The sequence below is a fragment of the Ruditapes philippinarum genome, unplaced genomic scaffold, assembly GCF_026571515.1.
Source record: "Ruditapes philippinarum isolate M1 unplaced genomic scaffold, ASM2657151v2 ctg4831_1_1_1_1, whole genome shotgun sequence".
Lineage (NCBI taxonomy): Eukaryota > Metazoa > Mollusca > Bivalvia > Venerida > Veneridae > Ruditapes > Ruditapes philippinarum.
This window is the reverse complement of record NW_026851890.1, coordinates 47,624-72,863: the sequence shown is the minus strand read 5'-3', so window position 1 is coordinate 72,863 and position 25,240 is coordinate 47,624. Positions and strand designations below refer to the sequence as shown.

At 35.0% G+C, this 25,240-nt stretch overlaps 1 protein-coding gene across 2 annotated transcripts; it reads right to left on the bottom strand.

The window, feature by feature from the left end:
- Positions 1-1,471: 1,471 nt before the first annotated feature.
- Positions 1,472-25,239, bottom strand: LOC132741958 (uncharacterized). Of its 2 annotated transcripts, XM_060730234.1 has the most exons (13): positions 25,108-25,238; positions 22,327-22,423; positions 21,052-21,126; positions 18,329-18,433; positions 17,010-17,093; positions 15,628-15,800; positions 14,797-14,897; positions 14,092-14,144; positions 13,015-13,290; positions 11,634-11,790; positions 7,591-7,673; positions 5,551-5,651; positions 1,472-1,903 (listed from the first exon to the last, which is right to left on the bottom strand). In XM_060730234.1, the coding sequence occupies exons 2-13, from the start codon at positions 22,409-22,411 to the stop codon at positions 1,493-1,495; spliced, it is 1,704 nt and encodes a 567-aa protein (XP_060586217.1). In that variant the 5' UTR covers positions 22,412-22,423; positions 25,108-25,238; the 3' UTR covers positions 1,472-1,492. The 2 variants fall into 2 exon arrangements, with proteins under 2 accessions (XP_060586217.1, XP_060586225.1); XM_060730242.1 differs by lacking the exon at positions 17,010-17,093 and having other exon boundaries at positions 25,108-25,239.
- Between the last annotated feature and the right edge of the window lies 1 nt (position 25,240).

Sequence of the window (25,240 nt, the reverse complement as noted above, 5' to 3'; positions counted from 1 at the left end):
ATGTAATGGAATAGTGGAATAAAGAATGTATTGGAATTAGGGGAATAAAAGATGTAATGGAATAGTGGAATAAAGAATGTATTGGAATTAGGGGAATAAAGGATGTAATGGAATATTGGAATAAAGGATGTATTGGAATTAGGGGAATAAAGGATGTAATGGAATAGTGGAATAAAGGATGTATTGGAATTAGGGGAATAAAAGATGTAATGGAATAGTGGAATAAAGAATGTATTGGAATTAGGGGAATAAAAGATGTAATGGAATAGTGGAATAAAGAATGTATTGGAATTAGGGGAATAAAGGATGTAATGGAATATTTGAATAAAAGATGTAATGGAATAGTGGAATAAAGGATGTATTGGAAATTAGGGGAATAAAGGATGTAATGGAATAGTGGAATAAAGAATGTATTGGAAATAGGGGAATAAAAGATGTAATGGAATAGTGGAATAAAGAATGTATTGGAATTAGGGGAATAAAGGATGTAATGGAATAGTGGAATAACGGATGTATTGGAATAAGGATGTATGAGGAGTTAACCCAAACCAAATGGGAAATAAGGTGAAAAAAAAATTTTTCTACCCTAGTCAACAAATTAAACCTTTTCAAAAAACTCAATTCTTTTCCATCCAAAAAAATTCCTTAAAACACAAAATGGACCCGACAAATTTTTTAGGGTTTTTGCATATGCCTTTTCATCAAAACCAGCCTTTTTTCCTTTGAAATTTCAACAATCACTTCCTTTAAAGAACCCCTGTTTCCCCTGACCAAACCAAATTTTCGTCGTAATCCTTTTAAAATCGCCCTTTAATTTTAAAAAATAAGGCTGGAAACCCTCTATCCCCCTCTCTGGTTTAAAAAACAAAACTTTTAAACGCATTACATAATTGATGTTTTTTGCTAATATCAATATGACATAATTATTTGACGAATTTCAATATAGAGTATGTCGATGTAAGGTTTGGTTTAAAGCTATTCACTATTTAGTAGAGAAGATGTGCAAGGGGCCAGATAGCTCAGTTGGTAGAGCCACGGAACAATATTCTGAGTGTCCCGTATTCGAGTCCCGGTCAGGCTTCATATCTTTCTCACCCTGTGACAAACATACAATTACAAATAAATTAGGACGCGCAAGGGCACCATAGGCTAAAGTATGTAAAGCATGATCAGCTCTTTTGTTTTATTTTGACTAATGTCAGGTATAAAAATTGTTTACATCAATTTGCTTGAATTTGAAGCGGTGTTATTTCAAAAGATGTTTTTTGATTGAACATTCTAAATATATTATATAGTTTAACATGTACAGTAATGGTGGTGGGGTAGTTCTTGCTACCAACAATCAGATTTTTAGATGTTATCTATCAGAACCTCAGTTTATATTGTGATTTCAGAGGTATAATAGGATGCCAGTGTATACCGTAAGTCTATCTAAAATAAAAATGCCTTAAGATCCTATAAACACAACAAATTACAAAAAAACACAACACCCTCACTTTTCCAATCCAACGAATCTAAAATCCATAACTGGTCTGTTCTTATTCATCCTCGAAATTTGTTCGGACATAACAACGTCACCATATGTAGACTTTCGTCTCTTTGAACGATCATAGGGCTGCGACTCATGCCCGCGGCAAACCTCGTCATCCACTTCGGCTGATATCCCTTTGAATTTCATCATTTCGCGTGTTTCCCTTACACTTTTTGACATTCTTCTTGTTCCAAAGAACTTGCTGAAAAATGCACCAATTTTTCCTTCTTCACTCTCATCTGTACATCCACCACTCACGTCAATGCGGTTTTCCATGAAGAGCCGTGCACCTCTTGATTGCGCTAAGTTATCACCAATAGCTTCTTCCGAAGATTTGACTGGTTCACCTTGCAGGAATAACTTGTCAAATAACTGTTAAAATCAATTCAAAATACATTATGAATTTTACATATCTACCACCAAATGTCACATTTTACACACTAAATTTAATGGAAGAACCTCTGCCACTACCTATGAAACTAGAAATGTGTCCATAAGACACAGATGCCCCCACACGCTACTGTTCTGTCAATCTTATGACTCTAGATCAAATATTTTTTGGACTACATGTGCCACAAGTTGAAAACTAAAAATCAACAAAGGGCCATAATTCTGTTAAATTTGGTTGCAGCAAAAATTCCTTCCTTTACTACCATCTACACATTAAGGTTATTAATCCCTGGAAGTTTAAGCAAAATCTGCCATCCGGTTTAAGAGGAGTTGCGTTCACAAAATTTCTACATAGTATATAATGAAAAAATCAATAAAGGGCCTAATTCTGTTAAATTTGGTTGCAGCAAAAATTCCTTCCTTTACTGCCATCTACACATTAAGGTTGTTCATCCCTGGAAGTTTAAGCAAAATCTGCCATCCGGTTTAAGAGGAGTTGCATTCACAAAATTTCTACATAGTATATAGTGAAAAAATCAACAAAGGGCCATAATTCTGTAAAATTTGGTCTCAGCAAAAATTCCTTCCTTAACTACCATCTACACCTTAAGGTTGTTCATCCCTGTAAGTTTAAGCAAAATCTGCCATCCGGTTTAAGAGGGGTTGCGTTCACAAAATTTCTACATAGTATATAGTGAAAAAATCAACAAAGGGCCATAATTCTGTTAAATTTGGTCGCAGCAAAAATTCCTTCTTTTTCTACCATCTTCACATTAAGGTTGTTCATCCCTGTAAGTTTAAGCAAAATCTACCATTCGGTTTAAGAGGAGTTGCGTTCACAAAATTTCTACATAGTATCTAGTGAAAAAATCAACAAAGGGCCATAATTCTGTTAAATTTGGTCGCAGCGAAAATTCCTTCCTTTACTACCATCTACACATTAAGGTTGTTCATCCCTGTAAGTTTAAGCAAAATCTGCCATCCGGTTTAAGAGGAGTTGCGTTCACAAGATTTCAGAACATACGTACGGACGGACGGACAAGTGCAACGCTATATGCTCCCACATTGTGGGGGCATAAAAAGCATTGGCTCAAGATAATAAATGTTGGTTTAAAGTCTGAAAGTGGCTTATTTTTAACTATGTTCCTGGTTCAAACAAAATTACAATTATTTATTTAACCCATTGCTTCATGAGCATTTTGTGAAAAATGGCTGTTTTCATTGAAAAGTCTCCCGTTACAAGTTCAAATTGCTATAATACTATAAAAACTGCTTCAACACTAATCAAACTTGGCACAAATGTTGACTGGACCATTGTCCTTGCAACAACATGCTCAGACTTAAATTTTCTGTTACCATGGCAACGAGGGACATCTCAAAATTGCCAAAAATCACTATTTTGCGTTGATTTTTTCCATCAAAATTGATTTCAAAGTGCTGCAACTTATCAATGGATTGAGATAGAGTCAAATGCTTTTCAGCGTTGGTTACACGTTACCTTATGATCAATCTGGGTCATTTACAGCCTCTCACAAGTCCAAAATTTTCTTGGCGATGAGGGGGACTCCGCCCCCCTTCAAACCCCCCAAAACAGAAGGGGGCACATCCCCTTCTGGCAAAACCCTGATGTATCTTTTGGTTGGGGGGCCGCGCCGAAAAAGAGGTCAATTTTTTTAACAACATTTCTCAAACAAAAACAAGTGTTTTGGGGCCTAAATAAGGCATTTTTTCATCATTTGAGACAACAAAAAAGGGGGGGGTGAAAAAGGCGTTAAAAGGCGTGTATATGAAGTAATGGGTTAACTGAAAATGATGAAAATACTTGAAATTACCCTAAATCGCGTTTTTTCATGTTTAAACATGGCCTGTCATATAAATTTGAAGAAAAATTGTTGTTTTGTAGATTTTTTTATTTTTTTCATTAACCCATTGCTTCATGAGCATTTTGTGAAAATGGCTGTTTTCATTGAAAAGTCTCCCGTTACAAGTTCAAATTGCTATAATACTACTATAAAAACTGCTTCAACACTAATCAAACTTGGCACAAATGTTGACTGGACCATTGTCCTTGCAACAACATGCTCAGACTTAAATTTTCTGTTACCATGGCAACGAGGGGACATCTCAAAATTGCCAAAAATCACTATTTTGCGTTGATTTTTTCCATCAAAATTGATTTCAAAGTGCTGCAACTTATCAATGGATTGGAGATAGAGTCAAATGCTTTTCAGCGTTGGTTACACGTTACCTTATGATCAATCTGGGGTCATTTACAGCCTCTCACAAGTCCAAAATTTTCTTGGCGATGAGGGGGACTCCGCCCCCCTTCAAACCCCCCAAAACAGAAGGGGGCACATCCCCCTTCTGGCAAACCCCTGATGTATCTTTTGGTTGGGGGGCCGCGCCGAAAAAGAGGTCAATTTTTTTAACAACATTTCTCAAACAAAAACAAGTGTTTGGGGCCTAAATAAGGCATTTTTTCATCATTTGAGACAACAAAAAAGGGGGGGGTGAAAAAGGCGTTAAAAGGCGTGTATATGAAGTAATGGGTTAAAACAATATCTTATATTTTGTTTAAATGAAATAAGGTAATCTGACAAACATAATTTAAGCTCAGTTATCAAGCCTGACTTGTTTTGTATGAATTAAACCAGTCTAAAGTTATTTGTTTAAAGGGATACTCAGGCAAATAAATGACAAAAATATCAAAATGATTTAATGTCCTTAAATCACGCTAAAATGACATTTTCTAAAGTCCCATCATGGATTTCTGTATAAATTCTATATATTTTGCGTCTGAAGCATAAATATATCTAGATTTATTGAACAAAATTTAGACGCCGACAAAATCACCGAGTAGTTTTAAAAGAAGCCATATGACTTGAACAAACCCGGGAAGTTACAATAACAGATATCGTGAATATTGTATGATTGAAACGAGTCAAAATCATTCATTTGACATGTTCTTTTACGTGTCCAGGGTTCACTGTGACAACTATTGTGTAATCAAGTTGGTCAAGTTAGGAAACCAGCATTTTGTTCTTTATAAGTTGTAAAGTTTTGTTCCTATGACTGCCTAGTGTATTTATTTTGATGGCATTTACAGAGTAATGAATGAAAAACTCAAAATGAAGAAATGAAAAATTTGCCTGTGTCTCCCTTTAAAGTCGGTTATTTTATTTTTTCAATTTGTTTAAAGGAACTGCACTAAAACCCAAAAGCCTAAACGCTTAAAATTTGATTTTTTTTTACATAAACCAGCTGGGACACTTAAACAGACAAAGAATTGCGAAAATGTACTCCGAAATAAATTGAAATTTGTATTTAAGAGCTATTCTTAGCCCAATTTAAGTGAGAAGAGTTGCAACGCTTTTCAATTCTTTTTTCAAATAGAATAATTATCCTGGATTAATGGAGTGAGCGATTGACCCAAAATTTTGAGTATACAAGTAATTTGTCTAGACTAAAATTAAATGGAACATTAATATGGAAAAATTATTTCCTGTCCTGTCATGTCAAAAAAAAAAAATCAGTGGAGTATGTTTAAACAAATCAGAAAAGTCATCACACAGGTCGTGTACATGTAGTCTAAGCTAATCTGAAAACTTATTTAAATGTTGGAAACTTACCACTTTGTTAGTTATCTGAATTTTGCCTTTCACAGATTCTATTTTCTTCGTAACAGAGTCACCGCTAAATCTCGTACATAAATCTGCCTTATGAACCTTACCTAAAAAACACACACAATTCTTTAACTTTATGTTGTTATTTTCATTTTTGCTAAACTACACAACAATGTCATCAAGAAATGAATACCAGTGCATGCAGCACTTTGATAAGAACATTAATGACAATTATGTCAGGAAAACAATTCTTTGGCACAAGTATATATGAGCCGTGTCATGACAAAACCAACATAATGCGCATCCACACAGTCTGGTCAGGATCCATGCTGTTCAGTATCAGTTTCTCTACTTGTTATAGAGTATGTAAGCGAACAGCATGGATCCTGATCAGACTGCGCGGATGCGCAAGCTGGTCTGGATCCATGCTGGTCGCAAACGCACTATGTTGGCAGGGCTTTTTTTCCTTCTATAACAGGGGCCGATATCAGGCCCCTTCACAATTCATAATTGCACTTTTTACACAAAGTGGCGAAAAAAAATTCACAATTTCAAAAGAAATTTCACAAAATATTGGGAATTTGTCTTTTTTGAAATACATTGTTTACCTTCCAGTTAAACATGATTTACGCCAATTTCAAGAACACAGAAAGAGTTTTAATCAAGTTAAATGGTTTAAGCACATGTTAAGCAGGTTAAAGTACCGACTTGAAGCAGATTTTCTGCTTTCATAATGTCGCTAAATGCCAAATAATATGTAATTTTTTTTTCCACAATTTTATGACAAATAGCGCTTTTTTCACAAAATGAACAGGTCTAGGCCCCTTCACAATTTTTACAAAAAATGTCCTGGTTGGTTTTGTCATGACGCGGCTCATATAGTGTTAAAGTTTAAATCCCACACAGAGTTAAACATAAATGTCTGCCTAAAGCAGTATTCATACTCGCTGTATGGAAAGGAACATATCTGTATAAAAACTATTTGACCAATACAACCTTGCAAAATAATATACATTGATGCAGTATTTCCCTACATACAGTATTTCCCTTCTTGCAGTACTTCCCTATTTGCAGTATTATCCTTCTTGCAGAACTTCCCTATTTGCAGTATTATCCTTCTTGCAGAACTTCCCTATTTGCAGTATTATCCTTCTTGCAGAACTTCCCTATTTGCAGTATTATCCTTCTTGCAGAACTTCCCTATTTGCAGTATTATCCTTCTTGCAGAATTTCCCTATTTGCAGTATTATCCTTCTTGCAGAATTTCCCTATTTGCAGTATTATCCTTCTTGCAGTATTTCCCTATTTGCAGTATTATCCTTCTTGCAGAATTTTCCTTCTGGTGGTATTTCCCATCGTCGGATACCCACAATTGATAAACATGTCACATAACATGCTGATAAATTTTAATGGTTCGGCCGTGGGTATCCGACGATGGGTATTTCCTTACTTGTAGAATTTTCCTACTTGCAGTATTTCCCTCCTTGCAGAATTTTACCTACTTGCAGTATTTTCCTACTTGCAAAATTTCCCTACTTGCAATATTTCCCTTCTTGCAGAATTTTCTTACTTGCAAAATTTCCCTACTTGCAGTATTTCCCTACTTGCAAAATTTCCTTACTTGCAGTATTTCCCTCCTTACAGAATTTTACCTACTTGCAGTATTTCCCTATTGCAGTATTTACATATTGCAGTATTCCCTATTTGAAGTATTTTTCTACATACAGTATGTCCATATTGCAGTATTTCCTAACTTGCAGTATTTCCCGTCTTGCAGAATTTTCTTACTTAATGCCAAATTTAACTACTTGGGGTATTTCCTTATTGCAGTATTTCCCTAATTGCAGTATTTCCCTAAGTGCAGTATTTCCCTACAATATTTCACTACTTGCAGTAGTACCCTACTTGCAGTATTTCCCTACTTGCAGTAGTACCCTACTTGCAGTATTTGTATACTTATAAGGACAAGATATGTATATATATCGAGTGTAGCGTATTTACATAACTACCCAGAATAAATGACATAATTATTTGTACAAAGTTTACTTTTTTCTTGCAGTATTGTATCGGCATCTCCACTTAGTACAGGTGTTGGTAACTCTCCCCTATCTGACTTTGATAAAGTTTCACTGAAAAAAATAAAAATGAAATACAATTATTACAATGCTTTTCGATGGTTTATAGAAATATATCAGTGAAATATAAAACTGATATTCTCACTGTTTGAAACAGTGAAAATATCAATTTGATATTTTCACTGTTTTGAATTTAAGCCCGTTACGTTGTTTCAGTGAAATACCAGCATGCACAATACTGGAAACCAACTTAATGATGTGAAGTCGTAAATGACGTCACATATTATTATTTGGCATGCTTTTTATTAAGAATTAGATAAAAATGTCTTTTTCAAATGTTTCTTCACATATAATAAAAAGAAAATTTGTTTAGTTTAGTGCAAGATCGAAATATACTTCACCTCGTGAACACCAAAAGTTCATATTACACTCATGGCTGCACCAGTCATGAAATATAGCTTTTGGTGCTCGCTTGGTGAAATAAATTCCGATCTTACTAAACAAATACCCTCCAAATTATACCATGAATCCTTTGTGTAGTTGGTAAATTTTTAATGTTACAGTACAAACTCTGCAGAGCAATATGAGATAAAGATTTTGCTGAAAGGTATTGCTCCATGTAGAGAGTGGTTAAACATGAAAATGCCAACAATATGCACAACTAGACTTGTTTCTGATCATTCCTATAGGAGTAATAAGTCTGGACAAATTTTTGATGGACAGACAAATGGACAAAAGGGCGACAGGGAAGTCACTGATCTCTATACAGTACAGATAACGAGGAATATGCAAATTCATGCAAGTAACGAGTAATTACAAAAAGCTTGACTCCAAGTGGATTATAAATTTCTCGTACACAAAAGAGTGACTCCACGAATGACAATTAAGTCCGCGGGACTCCGTGAATCTCTGAGCCAAAAAGAGTGACTCCCAGTAATGGTATGCTATATTTATTTATAATTATTACACATGAACTATTTATGTAAATTTCAATGTTACAGTTCAATCTTTATATAGTAACACCCTTTGGGGAAAATAGAGTTAAATCCTTTACTTAGAAAAATGTCACCCTGTTGTTGTAAAGAGGTTTCTCGTCTACAGGGGGCAACTCTTTTTTTTTTAACAATGTTTTGTCAATTCTTGGCAGTCAACCAACCTGAGCTAGCTTTCCAGGTTAAGTGACCAGTAGTAACTGATTTCACTGCATGTGATCAACTTATAGTCCAACAAAAATCACACATCATTTCTTAATAAGATCAATTGCCATGGAGTGATTTGGCATCACCAATTACACGTCTCGACACTAACTTTTTCAGCAGGTGGTATGCCGGACCACTGGATCCAAAATTCAGGTGGTCCTTTCTGAACACAGGTGGTCCATCCTTTTTTTTACTCATTTGTTTTTAAGGAAACTTCAGATTTAGAAGAACTACACTTAAAATTGGTGACAGAGACATATTTATTATTAGATTTATAACAACTGAAGAAAGCATGTATGTTTTCTATTTCAATCTTAGATCACATAGTAAGTCATTGTAATCCTATTTATTATCTCATTGAAAAATACATGACAGTACTCATACTTCAGTTAAGTGACTTCTTCCGCAACTCAAGTTAGGGAATAGTGAAACCATTTGTGAATGACTTATTTCCTTACTGTTATTCAAATACTCATTGCTGTTGGTACATCTTATAAGAATAATAATTGCTTTTTATAGATTAACATTTTTAATTAAACTATAAAGTTATTATATTATTGTCTTTGAAACAATGAAATATTAATGATAAACAGAAAAATTCCTACATTATTATTGAGCTTATCTTCCTCACAGATTTATTATACATGCTTGTTTGTTGAAATTTATTTATTTTTGACAAAGTACAGTATTTATAACCTTTTAAAGTACTTTAAATAAGAAAAAAATGGATCTCTGATTGTTTAAAATTACTAAATATTTAATTTTTCCTTTGCCTTTGTTTGCACCATTATTCATGTGTTTATCCGATATCCCAAAGTGATACAATGTTATAAATTCAATGCAGTACTAGAGACATTTGAATGAATTTTATACTTTAATTATTAAAATAATTTTCTACTTTTTTTAACTACACTGTTAGCGAGTTAATAAAAAGTTATGGATGTCTTAAGATCTTTTTGAACTAATGAGATGAATATACCTGTACATCGGAGAAATGGTTTTCAACAACAATTATAGAACATGTTTTTCGACCAAATAACCATTTTCCCAGATGAGCCCTGCACCATTTGGAAAATTCAAGTGATCTAACGGACCAGTTGCCTGTAAAATTAGGTGGTCCTTGCCAAAATCAGGTGGTCTTGGACCAATAGACCACCGCTAATGTTGAGGCCTGCCCTTTAGGATAAACAAGATAACCCTTGATTATAAATCCTATGCTCTCCCTATTGAGCTAAGCAAGTAAACCGTTTTGAAGCTCTATAACTCACTGCAATAAAGTTTCAAGAAGTTTCCAGTGTAATATAGTTTCAAGAACATTAAAACTGAGAACTTACTGAAGATGTCCGGCTGCACAAAAAAAACTTAAACTGTCTGAAGTTGTCCGGCTGTAATTAAAACTGAGAACTTACTGAAGATGTCTGGTTGTAATTAAAACTGAGAATTTACTGAAGTTGTCCGGCTGGAATTAAAACTGAGAACTTACTGAAAATGTCTGGCTGTAATTAAAACTGAGAACTTACTGAAGATGTCTGGTTGTAATTAAAACTGAGAATTTACTAAAGTTGTCCGGCTGGAATTAAAACTGAGAACTTACTGAAGATGTCCGGCTGTAATTAAAACTGAGAACTTACTGAAGATGTCCGGTTGTAATTAAAACTGAGAATTTACTGAAGATGTCTGGCTGTAATTAAAACTGAGAACTTACTGAAGATGTCCGGCTGTAATTAAAACTGAGAACTTACTGAAGATGTCCGGCTGTAATTAAAACTGAGAACTTACTGAAGATGTTTGGCTGTAATTAAAACTGAGAACTTACTGAAGATGTCTGGCTGTAATTTAAACTGAGAACTTACTGAAGATGTCCGGTTCTAATCAAAACTGAGAACTTACTGAAGATGTTTGGCATTTCTTAAAACTGAGAACTCACTGAAGATGTCTGGCTGGAATTAAAACTGAGAACTTACTGAAGATGTCCGGCTGTAATTAAAACTGAGAACTTACTGAAGATGTCTGGTTTTAATCAAAACTGAGAACTTACTGAAGATGTTTGGCTTTTCTTAAAACTGAGAACTTACTGAAGAAGTCTGGCTGGAATTAAAACTGAGAACTTACTGAAGATGTCTGGCTGTAATTAAAACTGAGAATTTACTGAAGATGTCCGGCTGTAATTAAAACTGAGAATTTACTGAAGATGTCCGGCTGTAATTAAAACTGAGAACTTACTGAAGATGTCTGGCTGTAATTAAAACTGAGAACTTACTGAAGATGTCCAGCTGTAATTAAAACTGAGAACTTACTGATTTGTCTGGCTGTAATTAAAACTGAGAACTTACTGATTTGTCTGGCTGTAATTAAAACTGAGAACTTACTGAAGATGTACGGCTGTAATTAAAACTCAGAACTTACTGAAGATGTCCAGCTGTAATTAAAATTGAGAACTTACTGAAGAATGATGTCTGGCTGTAATTAAAACTGAGAACTTACTGAAGATGTCTGGCTGTAATTAAAACTAAGAACTTACTGAAGATGTCTGGCTGTAATTAAAACTGAGAACTTACTGAAGATGTCTGGCTGTAATTAAAACTGAGAACTTACTGATTTGTCTGGCTGTAATTAAAACTGGGAACTTATTGATTTGTCTGGCTGGAATTAAAACTGAGAACTTACTGAAGATGTCCGGCTGTAATTAAAACTGAGAACTTACTGAAGATGTCTGGCTGTAATTAAAACTGAGAACTTACTGAAGTTGTCCGGCTGTAATTAAAACTGAGAACTTACTGAAAATGTCCGGCTGTAATTAAAACTGAGAACTTACTGAAGTTGTCCGGCTGTGATTGTCTGAGCAAGTTTCCAGAAGCAAATGTCAGGATGACATCTCCAGTCACCGCGTTGTAAAATATTCGCAGCCTCTTTATCAGCTCTTTTCCCAGTCCTACACATCAACAATTCTGTCTCATCACACTTTAACAAACCTGTCAAATTTACTTGAATATGAGCCGTGTCACGACAAAACCATCATAATGCGTTTGCGACCAGCATGGATCCAGACCAGCCTGCGCATCCACACAGTCTGATCAGGATCCATGCTGTTCGCTATCAGTTTCTCTACTTGTTATAGGGTTTGTAAGCCAACAGCATGAATCCTGATCAGACTGCACGGATGCGCAGGCTGGTCTGGATCCATGCTGGTCACATACGCATTATGTTGGTTTTGTTGTGACGCGGCTCATATGTAAATTACAAAATGTAATTGACAAGCACTATTTTTAGACTTCTTAGATATATTACACAGTATGGGTTATATAAACAGTGAAAAAATTAATATATATATATGTAGAATGGGTTATATAAACTGTGAAAAATTAATATACATATGTAGAATGGGTAATATAAACCTGTCAAAAATTAATAAGTAAAAATATACAAAACACTTTTGGAATTTAAGACATAATAAAACATTTTAGATCCAGAAAAGTTCTTAATGTCTCTAAAAATTCAGTCCCACCTCTTAGGGTTTTTTAGGTTTTTTTTTTTAAGTTACACCAAGAATATCATCATAAGATCAGAGGTCAGAGGCTATTAATTAAAAACAAGTGACCTTAAATTATGTCACACAGGCTAACACAATATTGTCTTTAGTTAACAGGTATTTTTTTAAATAAAAGAATGTAATTTGAATGAATATCAGGCTCTGAGGAGCCTTGACCCTTGTGACTTTGATCTTTGACCCTGTGACCTCTAAGTAGGTCAAGTGGTCAATGATCATATAAAGGCAAACTCATCTTAAGTAAAATTGCTTTGAATGGGAACATGTTTATGTAATGATCAAGATCAATATTAATTTTGTTGGGGTCATGTCACCTTGACCTTTAATCACATGACCTCTCAGTTGGTCTGGTGGGTTGAACTCATTCTAGGTCATGTTCCTATGAAGTTTAAAGGCTGTGTTCATGCTCTTCTAAATGTTTAAAGTTTTGTGACAAACAGATAGACAAGAAAACAGACAGACCTGAAAAAACAGAGAAATTATTCTAACAAGAGTGATCAGCGATCACATGTGTCGCCTCAAGATATCCAATTACATGTTGCAGCTACTGTGCAGCAGGAGACACAGAAATCATGGGCACTGGGCAAAATACATGTACGTTTTTTTTTATTCAAGGGCCATAACTCAGAAATTATTGTAAAAATCTTACCTGCAAGTCTATTCTTCTCTTTACACCTTATCTCCATCTCATTTTCCCATGTGTTCAATGCATTTTTCTGATTAACACATAGGTTGTAAAGTGATGTGTTATTCTCTACAGATTTACTTCCCCTGACAGCCTGTGATCGTGGGGTATGGACCAGCAAAATGTTGCAAACTTTGTCGGCTTGTTGTGATTGTGTGAGGAAACTTTCAACATCACCTAGGATACTATGTGGTATAATATGACCAAGTTGGTCATACCGAGGGCCTTTATCTTTATATACTGTAATAGAAAAAATATCTTCACCCTTAAAGGGACTCCACTGAAGTTTTTTTGATATGACTGGACAGAAAATAATTGTTTGAGATTTATGTTCAATTTGATGTAAGTCTAGACCAATAAATTGTGTGCAGAATTTCAGATTGTTTGCCCACTCTTGTTTTCCTAAATAACAATAATTGTGAAAAATGATTCAAAATTGAAACAATTTTCACTCAAAATGGGATTAAAATAGCACAAAAATATGATTTTAAACATATTTCTGAGTACATTTCTTATTAGTTTTTTGCATATCTTTCTGTTCTTAAGTGCCCTAGCTGATCTATGTAAGAAATTAAAATTTTATGCTTTTATGATTTTGTACCTCAATGAAGTTTCTTTAAGCCTGAATTCATAAAATGGGTTTACCCTGAACTTTAAATATGGAACAGTTCATTCAAAGTTTCAGAGATTTCATTATTAAAATAAGAAAACTGTGCTACCAACAGTACAGGGTTTGGTCAAAATGTATGTACGTGCTATTATACTAGTGGCAAAGGGTGATTCCTTTCCGTTCCAAGAAGTTACGGTTGAATGCTCTGTAATATTTTGATAAGCAAGCAAACAAAAGCCATCTTGATTACAATAGCTTATCTATAGAAACATCAATGTTTTCTTGTCAATCAGTAATTGATACAAAACATCATTTTCTTGTACAAAACTTTATTATCATTAAAATTCCATATTTAACCTCGACAGTCAAGGTCATTTACAGATTCAAGAAATTTAGAAGGTCAAGGGTGTATAAAATTTAATTGCACTTACAATGATGAATTATTTCAGCATCACTTCCGGCTGGTTTCATCACTGTGGCAATCCTGTTAAAACAAAAGATTCTTTTCTACAACTTAGCAAACACAAAATCATTTTCTTATTTAACAAGATAATATTTAGTTGGCACTTGTTTAATTAAAATCATAACATTCAACATTTATACTTAGGTTACTTGTGCATTATCATAAATTCATAAAATATAAAAACCATATAACCATTTTTACTAAACCATATAATTCTTCCTTCAGGTTATAGCTAAAAGCACAAAATTATATTTAAATGGAAAGGAAGCTATGATGTCATACGTCAGGGATTTATTATCCCGCAAGTTTACATTTTTGCGAGATTTTCCGAGACCATGTTTGATATGAGAAACTCTATTATATTATATGGTTACAAAATTTTGCTTTTTAAACTATATGATCATTAAGATCGGTCAATTTAGAATTTCTGATTTGTTGGCATGTTTACATGGTTATATGTTAAATAACCATAAAACTATCTATACTGAACCATATAACCTGTGACAAAAAATATTTTTATTTCTACCGGGACATAAATCATCCCCGGGACGCCTCTGGGACAGACACCTTATATCCGGGACAATCCCCTGATTTTCGGGACAGTCCTGGATGTCGGAGACACTAATGTACCTTTTGACAAAAAAAATGAATTATAAATAAACTATTAACTTACTTTGCTTTTTTTTCAACACGTTTCTTCCTAACACCAACAGTTTGTATGGTAGGAGTAGGGGGAAGTATTTTGACATGATTTAGTCCAATCTCTCTGTCCATCTATACAAAGAATAAAACATGTTTAACATCATTACATATTCTAACACGCTAAATCACACCATTCCCCTATCAACAGATAAGGCAAACACGTGTATTATTACATAATATATGCATAGCATAAAAAAACAGAATGCTTACACGCAATTATGATGTCATCAATGATGTCAATAAACCAAATGACATCATGAGAACTACTCCTACCCTCAATGTAGTTCAACATATTTTTATCAATTTACATTTTTATTAGCATATTAGAATGGAATTAGATTTTGATTTTTCGTGCATTATAGTAGAACAATGCATGGTTTATCATTCAAATGCTTTGAAATTAATTATTTAGGCCTTTTGGCCTTTGTGATTATATTCATACGCATTCTGAACTCAAACTGTGCATTATTCTACACCCATAATGCACTCAAATTGATATTTATTTCCTAAATAATACATGGCATTGATAGTTACATCATCTAATAAAGGAGGCATAAAATATGTAAATGAACTTATGTAAATGGTTATTGGTTAGGGTTAGGATTTTAAAACTTTAAAACTGGACTTTGCTGCAGACAGATTCTAAAAGTGCTCTGATATTAACACTACAATGTATATCTCTGCTTTGTGACTTTATTTGATTTTTTTTGTAGGACATTTGCTCCCCTCAAAAATTTGAAAAGTGATCTAAGCAATTAAACAACTGTATAAAATATAATGTTTTCTTTATCTGAATAATTACCGCAGAAACTCTTTTCTTCCTCAAGGCTAGTTTTTCAATTTCCTTGTCCCAAATTTTCCCCTCAAAAAGTTTTGCGCCTCCGGACTTCTCGTCAAAGTCATCGTCATCATCCACACCGGACTTGTCCCGTTTTTTTCTTCCGGCAAATTTTCTCACATTTTTTGAGTTATTTGCTGGAAAGAAAATTTGCTGCTCTGTGTGCATTATTAAATACCCAATTAGTCTGTACCATAGCCAAACCAATATATAGTTAAAATGAAAGTCCAGGTATTAATTGTGTCTATATTACAGGTGTTTAACTTTACACACTTAATTATAATTGTCCCATGGCTATAACAGTTACAGCACTCTATTAAAGATATTAAATTAAAAACAACATACTTGCTACATGTACATTGCAACACCCACCCCCTCTCCACTCCACCCCCCCCCCTCCCTCCACTCCCACCCCCAAATAAATAATTTACTCAGAATTGTAAGAGAGATATGAGGTAAGTTTTGGTGTGAATAAAGAACAAGAGTGACATTTTCAGGGATTCATTAGAATCTGCATCTTTCACTTTCTCAGCTTGTACTGTAAAATTCCTATTAAACACCCCCTGGGGGTAAACATTTTCCAAAAAGGGGTGGGGGGCTATCAATATTATTACAACATATTTTTTCCTTAATCCAAAAATCATTGTTTTAAAATAAAATTACATTAAATTTAAGTGTTAGCAAGACTATTAGTGTTGGTACATGTAATAACATTAACAAGTGTTAAGTTTTTAAAGGGACTCCACTAAGGTTTTTTGACATGATGGGACTGAAAATAATTTTTCCAGATAAATGTACCATTTGATGTAGGTTTAGACCACTTATCTTTGTGCAAAATTTCAGATCATTCGCGCACTTCGTTTTTCCAGAATAATTATTCAAATTGCATAAAAATGACCCAAAATGAAAAGCGGTTACTCAAATCGGGCTAAGAAAAGCATAAAAATACGATTTTCAATTTATTTAAAAGTATAATTCAAAAAAATATTTGCATATATTTCTGTTTAAAGTGCCTCAGCTCATTTATGTAAGAAATTCAAATGTTATGTTTTTAGGCTTTTAAACCTCAGTGGAGCCCCTTTAAAGTTCATATGATACATTTTTGTGTTTACTATAAAGTACAATGGATTCTGAACAATTTGAATTAAATTATAGATTTATGGAGTTCAGCACTGATAAGTAGGTTTTTAGGGGCGTTTATTAGGGGAGGGGCTTATTACAAATTTTACAGTATTTGTATCTATAATTATAATCTCTACATTCTGCCTGTCTCTCTTTCATACTTAAAAATTCACATCACCCTTACTTGTAGCTTACTAAATATATCATCACTCAAAATCACTCACACAATCTGGTAGAACTCAACTTTCTCCCCATAGAACTTTTCTGTCTTTGTAACGACAGAGCGCTTTTGTCTCCTCTTACACCACCTGATAGGGATAAAATATCCAAATAAATGAACATTGTTTTTCATTCAACCTTTCACTGTTTGTAGTACTGACTAGTCTTTCTGCATAAACGCATACATATGAACCCTTTTCAATGATCAAGTGGGAGATTTTTTCTCAAAAAGAGGGAGATTTAAGAATTTGCAATAAACAAAGAAGGATGTTCTGACAGACATCAAAAAGAGAGATTTCTTTAATTTGTGAAAATACCCCTGATTTCAATAAAACTCTATGAAAATATATATGGCTGCAGAAAGTGGGATCGAGTCTCCAGCTAATTAAGTGGAAGAGTTCACATCATGTGTGATAAAGTTAGCTAAACATTGGTATATTAAAGGGAATTTCATGAGTTTGAAGTGGACTTCTTATTTTGTACTATTTATTTGCATAAAACAATGAAAATAATGATGCCCTCTCTAAAAATATATATGCAGCAAACCTGTATTAAAGACCACCTGCCAATAAAGGTCACCCTGTACATAAAAGGCCACTCTTCAAGGGGCAATAAAATTCAGAAGTAATATTAGTATCAGCAGTATTTATAGGCGGAAGCTGTTAAGAATACTTCATCTCAAAGTTGTTCTATAACTGTACCTATTTTGCTATACTTGATGCAGTGAACAATTGTGATCCAATAGAACTAAATATTATTATTACATTGTTGAATAATTTAGTTTATACTGGAGGCAGTTATATTATAAGAGCATTGTAATCTATTACAAGTTTTGTTTGTTTGTTTGTTTCATTTTACGCCTTTTTCCAACAGTATTTCAGTCATATAGGCGGGTAGTTTCCTAACCATCGTTCCTGGAGAGTTACACCAGTACTAGACTACCTACCTCCGCGCTAATCTACAAAAGCATCTCCCGGGGATCGAACCCACGCCAGAGAGGTAACAGGATTAGAAGTCATCGACTCTAACCCCTCGACCACGGAGGCTCTATTACAAGTAATAAGTATAATGTATTTTACAAAAATGAATCAATCCTGGCCAAGTAAACTCTACTCAAAGTCAAATACAAGTGTCACAGGGTGATGAAATGTGCATCAGTCTAGACTTGGACTCGAACCCAAGACCCTTGGAATACCATACTGCGACTCCACGACTTAGCTATCCATCTGCAGCGGAGTTACACATCTTCTCCTCTAAATAATAGTTCTGAACTTTCAGATCAATCCAGTATACAAACAAAAGAAGATATAAACTATTCACTCACCAATTCTGCATGTACTCATTCTCCCTGTAGCACTCTTCTTTCTCTCCATACTACTTTTTCTTATTTCTAAGGTCAAGGAACTCTTCTCTCTATCCACTTCACCGGCTGAAATACATAATTTGATTCATTTAACATGTATACTATAAGTTATAAATATTTTTGACAGGTTATATGGCCTTATATTGGCTGTTTGGAAATATAACGCTAGCAACTAGGTGAGGGTTATATTGCAAGCAACTGTTTATATACGAAATATATATGAAATATTTATAACGAATTTATAATACACTGAAAGACTTTTCTAACGCAACACTTTTTAAATTCGTATTTCACAAAAACACTTCAAGATATCTTACTTATATTTTACCAGAACCGACTTGACTACCTTTTGCGAATATTTTCAACGAAATCATTCATCCATGACGGATTATCGGTTCCGCGCGTTATATAGGTATTAAATCAACTTTTTGCACGAGGAAAACGATTTTGGCAAACCTTTTAGATTTTATTTCAATATAACTATAGTATCGAGTCAGCAACATTAAAAAAACATAGATATCCGGTAAAATATCAAATGGTTCGCATGCAAATACAAGAGCGCGCACGCGCAATCGGCATGCTTCAGGCAGGTCATTCAGCCAGACAGGTAAGTTTGTGATATTTTTTTAAATACTAACAATGCCAAGTTAATACTGGTTTATTTATGATATTTCTGATATGATACATAATTTTTTGGGAACTTAATATTTACTTTCCTATAATAAGAAGGGAAAAAACATCACTCTTGTTTGTTTATTTTTATTTTCAGGTGGCGCGATATTTTGGCAGAAATGTGTCTGTCATAGCCAGACTTCTGTTAAAGTACCAACGCACCGGTCGAGTTGAGGACAAGCGGCGGCAGCCTCGTGGCAGGGTCACAACACCTGTACAAGATGCCCAGATTATTGCAAGTCATCTTCAAAACCGATTAAAGACCGCCGAATCGACTGCATTAACAACAGTTGGTACACATGGCAGACACATTAGTAGCAAGACCTTTATCAGGCGTCTCCGCGACCAGAACATTTGAGCAAGACGACCATATCGCGGCCTTGTCCTGACTGCACGTCATCGTCAACAAAGGGAACAGTGGGCCCGCCGGCATCAGCGCATGACACGTGCAGAGTATGCAAATATCCTTTTACGGATGAAAGCCGCTTTAATTTGTTTCATTAGTGACAGTCGAGTTCGAGTTTACAGACTGCGAAAGGAACAGTTGTACGACGCCTGCATCATTCAACGTGACCAGTATGGCGACGGTTCCGTAATGGTTTGGGCTGGTGTGTCCCTACATACCAAGGCCGACTTGATCATCATTCGAGGAAATCTGACTGCTGTTAAATATCAACAGAACGTTCTTATTCCTGTCACTATTTCTCGATCTCCAAGCTGGTGGACGGGGTATAATTCTTATGAACGACGGTGCAACGGCACACACAGCATATGCCACCCGGAACCTACTACAACAGCAAAACATTCAGCAGCTACCATGGCCGTCCAAGTCTCCAGATTTGAATGTTATTGAACACCTGTGGGATGAGTTGAATAGGCGTGTGGGCAGGCGAGCGGTACAACCCCGGAACCTACCAGAGCTGGAACAGGCCCTGGTACATTCCACAGCGATTTCTGAGGAATTATGTAATGTCCATGAGACAGAGGTGTATGAAAGTGATACAAGCTCAGGGAGGACATATTGGATATTAACTGATTAATATTATGTTTTACTCATTCTGTGATAACAACTGTGATAAAACAATCATTTCACATCGTTGTGTGATTTATTCTCTGTTACTCATGTTTTATTTCTGTTAAATTTTATACTTTTCCATTCATCGACTACAATAAATTTTTTACAATACATGTGTGAAGTATTCATTAATCTTTACTCTTAATTTCACTAATAACCATTCTTTTATAATCCAAAATACACTAAAAAGCACAAGTGTTGCGTTAGAAAAATCTTTCAGTGTATAGCAAAAGATTTCTTAGAAAATTGATGGCAGTCGTGTATATAAAACTATATAAATGTCATGATTATCCAATGAAAAGTGACATTACAAACATGCAGTATTGTAAAGCTATTGAATACAATTGTTACTATAAATAGTTACAAATCTAGGCAGCTATTTTAGCTTATTTCAGTCATGTGATTAAACAATAAAGGGAAGCAACTCTGTGTCTACGCTTCAGTTAGTTTATAGGAATTAGGAATTTATTTAAGTTTGATTGTGTTGGAAGCTATATTAGCTTATTAAGACACTCTCAAATCCAATCCTGGAACCAACCAGTACTAAGCAATGAGTGTAAAGTTTCTTGCTTAAACAGAAACAACGCCTAACAATGGCCAGCAATCCAATGGATTACAAGTCCAACGTGTTAACCATTCGGCCACGCCACCACTCATAATATAGACTCTTTAGAAACAGGATTTCTAATGATAGAATAATGCAAATTAAATTCTTTCATTCAGGTTTGCTATTCATCATGATATAAATAATTCTATAATCCGGAAGTGAAAAAAAAATACATTCAACACATTTTGGAAAATTTTAAGGCACAAACTTGAGTTTGAGTAGAGTTATTCTGTTTGGCAATTATCATACACGTTGCTCACATACCGTGATACTTAAATCTAGTCAGGTATGATAACATAAAATAATTTAACTACAACTTCTATTGTCTACCTTTAATCATGGATGTTGCTGAATCCACTGTTTTTAAACCATCTGTCAATTTCGTTGTAGGTTTTTCAGATGTTTCTGGTAAAAGAAAAGAGAAAAAAAATTGTAATATAGCACCACATAAAAAACCACGGTAGATTATCACATGACTTTAAGGTTTACGCTCACTGACAATAATGGCGGCCTATAAACTTGCCGGTTCACAGTCATGAAAACAGTCACATTTTGACAGAATTGATCCTAGCATCCAATATAATATAATACATTTCATCATGTCAAGATTATGTTCTTACATTTTTTTTCATTTTTCTTTTTTGCTACTCAATTTGTCTTCAAAATGGGGCGGGGGTGTCGTCCAGAGAATCAGACAGTTAATACTGCCCTCACACATACCTCGCGACCTTACTGCGTCCTTACTGCGACCTTGCTACGACACAGGACGCAGCACAGTCGCCATGGACGCAGCAGGGACGCAGCGATGTCGTAGCGAGGAACCCAAGGACGCACAAGGTGGCAGACCGTCGGCGACTATTTTGAACATGCACAAAACAGTCGCAGAAACTCTGCGTTCTTGCTGAGTCCTGGTTAGGTCGCCGTGGGATCGCAGTGGAGTCGCCATAAGGACGCAATAAGAACGCAATAGACGTAGTACACTCGTACTTAGGACGCCGTAAGGTCAGACTCAGAATGAAATTTACTGGTAAAAAGTATTGTTTTTATAGACGTAGGAAGAACGTAGTAGGGTCGTTGTACAGTCGCAGGACCATCGCCGGACTAACGCAATAGTCGTCGTAGAGTCGCCGTAAGGACGCAGAGAACATAGCACAGTCGCAGCTGGGTCGCCGATGATCGCCGTGGAGTCGCCTTGGGGACGCAATACAGTCGCAGTGGAAACGCCATGGACGTAGAAGGGTCGTATTGGGGACATAGAGAAAACGTACTGAACACAAGACTGCAGAGCCCCGGACCGTCTGCGAGAGAAATTTGAAAGAAAACCAACGATTTTCGAAAGAAAAATGCTATTTTACTAGTTTTCAAGTCGCAGTAAGGTCGTGGTTTATGTGTGAGGGCACCTTAAGCAAGAGGTTTTTGGTTAAAAATCCCACAAAAAGGTTTTCTTGATTTTCCAACTTCACAATGTGCACCCAATAGTTTTGACATCTAAGGAAGATATGATGATCAGACGTCATGTCTAGAAAGGGATTATTACATTAATGGGAAAACATCTTGTGCCACTTTCAGTTCTGGAAGCTTAAAGGCTTTCATAACTTTACTTACCATTTTTTTTCTTCAAGTCTGTACTCATTTTCCCATCAGTATGGTCAGACTTTTTCTGCCTAGATTCAGGCCTACCTTTTTTCATGCTTGTGTATTTCTGAAACAATAAGTGACGAATCATCATTCTTTCTCTAGCATAGTCTCCAGGTGATTTTTTTCACTGTATTTTACACCCGAATAAATGCTGTTTCCCCTTGCCTAAAATAGGTATTATATATATTTTCCCCAGAAATGACCTGTGCACTTCTTCACCAGAACCATGACTTAAACAGCATCTGACTTTAATATATCAGATAGCAGACAGAACAAGAACCGGTTGAACCGGGTGATGCTCCCCGAGAAGGTTCTGGACACAGGAAAGTATAAAAAAATGAACAAAGGGCAAAAACTCCAAAATTAGGCAAGGCGGAGTTATGTTTTTTTGCACTGCACTTCTATTCAATGAGATCTATCTATCTATAAAGTTTCCTGATGATATCAGAGTTATGTCCCGGGTAAAATTCAAAGTGTAAAAATGAACAAAGGGCAATAACTCCAAAATTAGACCAGGCTTTGTTTAGGTTCTTTAAGCATTGCAGTTCTATCCAATTATATCTAGCTACCTACAAAGTTTCATGTTGATATCTCTAATAGTTTTAAAGTTATGTCCCGGACAAAAGTCAAAAAGTAAAAATAAACAAAGGGCAATAACTTCAAAATAAGGCAAGGCAGAGTAATGATTCTTAAGCACTGCACTTCCACCCAATGAGACCTATCTATCTACAAAGTTTCATGTTGATATCTCTTATAATTTTAGAGTAATGTCCTGGACAAAGTTCAAAGTGTAAAAATAAACAAAGGGGAATAATTCAAAAATTAGGCAAGGCAGAGTTACGGTTCTTGTGCACTGCACACCTACTCAATGAGATCTATCTACCTACAAAGTTTCATGTTGATACCTCTTATACATTTAGAGTTATGTCCCTGACAAAGTTCAAAGTTTAAAAATAAACAAAGGGGGATAATTGAAAAATTAGGCAAGACAGAGTTACGGTTCTTGTTCACTGGACACCTACTTAATGAGATCTATCTACCTACAAAGTTTCATGTTGATACCTATTATAGTTTTAGAGTTATGTCCCTGACAAAGTTCAAAGTGTTAAATAAACAAAGGGGGATAATTCAAAAATTAGGCAAGGCAGAGTTACGGTTCTTGTGCACTGCACACCTACTCAATGAGATCTATCTACCTACAAAGTTTCACGTTGATACCTCTTATACTTTTAGAGTTATGTCCCGCACAAAGTTCAAAGTGTAAAAATAAACAAAGGGGGATAATTAAAAAATTAGGCAAGGCAGAGTTACGGTTCTTGTCCACTGCACACCTACTCAATGAGATCTATCTACCAACAAAGTTTCATGATGATACCTCTTATACTTTTAGAGTTATGTCCCGGACAAAGTTCAAAGTGTAAAAATAAACAAAGGGGAATAATTCAAAAATTAGGCAAGGCAGAGTTACGGTTCTTGTGCACTGCACACCTACTCAATGAGATCTATCTACCTACAAAGTTTCATGTTGATACCTCTTGTTGTTTCAAAGTTATGTCCCGGACAAGGAAAGGGGACGGATGTTCTCACAGGACAGTAATTATGTGGCTACTCTATTGTTCTCTCTTTTGTTCTTTTAGCCACGCAAAAGAAAATAGCCACATTTAAGCATTACGGAATGAATGACATCAAAGAGAAAGAACAGTTACCTATTGTCCTTCTAGCCACATAATTACTCTCCTGTGAGTGCGGACGGATGGAAAGACGGAGGTTCTCACTGGACAGTAATTATGTGGCTAATCTATTGTTCTCTCTATTGTTCTTTTTAGCCACACAAAAGAAAATAGCCACATAAAAGCATAACTGAATGAATGACATCAAAGAGGAAGAACAGTTACCTATTGTCCCTCTGGCCACATCATTACTGTCCTGTGAGTGCTGACGGACGGATGGACGGACGGACAAGGCGGCGACTATATGCTCCCCCGAAATTTTTCGGGGAGCATAAAAATGTCTCTATAGCTTCTTCTGTGTACCATGCACGTTAAATTGAATTGAAATTGAAAAACTTTTTTAAATGTGAATGTAATTCCAATTCTCAGTTGTTGGAATTTGATTCCCTTTTTCTGATTTTCCCCTATAAAAAGCCATGGTTGTTTTGAAAATTGAAAAAAAAATCACTGTGCAATGTATTTAAACATACAAATGTATGATGTTACATAGCAAAAGAAGCAGATTCCATTTGTCATGTGATCGATATTTGTTTCATTACGAATACAACAATGCGAACAAATTAAAAAGTGATTTGTTATAATATTGTCAAGTCTAATTCTTTGCTTGGTGATTTACAAACTTACAACCAGTATCTCAGCAACCTTTTCTCACCAGGTTTCAAAAACAGTGACAACTCTCAATAAGTAAAAAATGTTTGCAATTATTTTTTTACATGATTTCACTTTTAATTTTTGTTAATGTCCTGTAATATGGTAGTCAAAGTATTAACTTTTTTTTTAAATATAATATAAGCCTTGTCTTGAAAAAAAATCCAAAACCTACATGTATATTATATAGAGTCTAGAATGTATCTCCACTAAAAGACTCAATCTTCAGTTACAATCAACTTACAGTATCGCAATAACTTTAAAGTACAAGTAATCTATGTCACAATTATATTTAATTGAAAACAGATTTTTTGCGACTAAATAAAATAACAAATGATAAGATCATTTATTCTTTACGGCAAACACTTGCCTTATATTGTCATGGTTGACAGTTTGTACAACATACACTTCTACTTTCGTTTTGTTTCCCGCGGTAACGTCACAATATAGTCTGGTTATAGAATTTTCAATAAATTATACTGTAATGCGGCTTTTTGTAACAC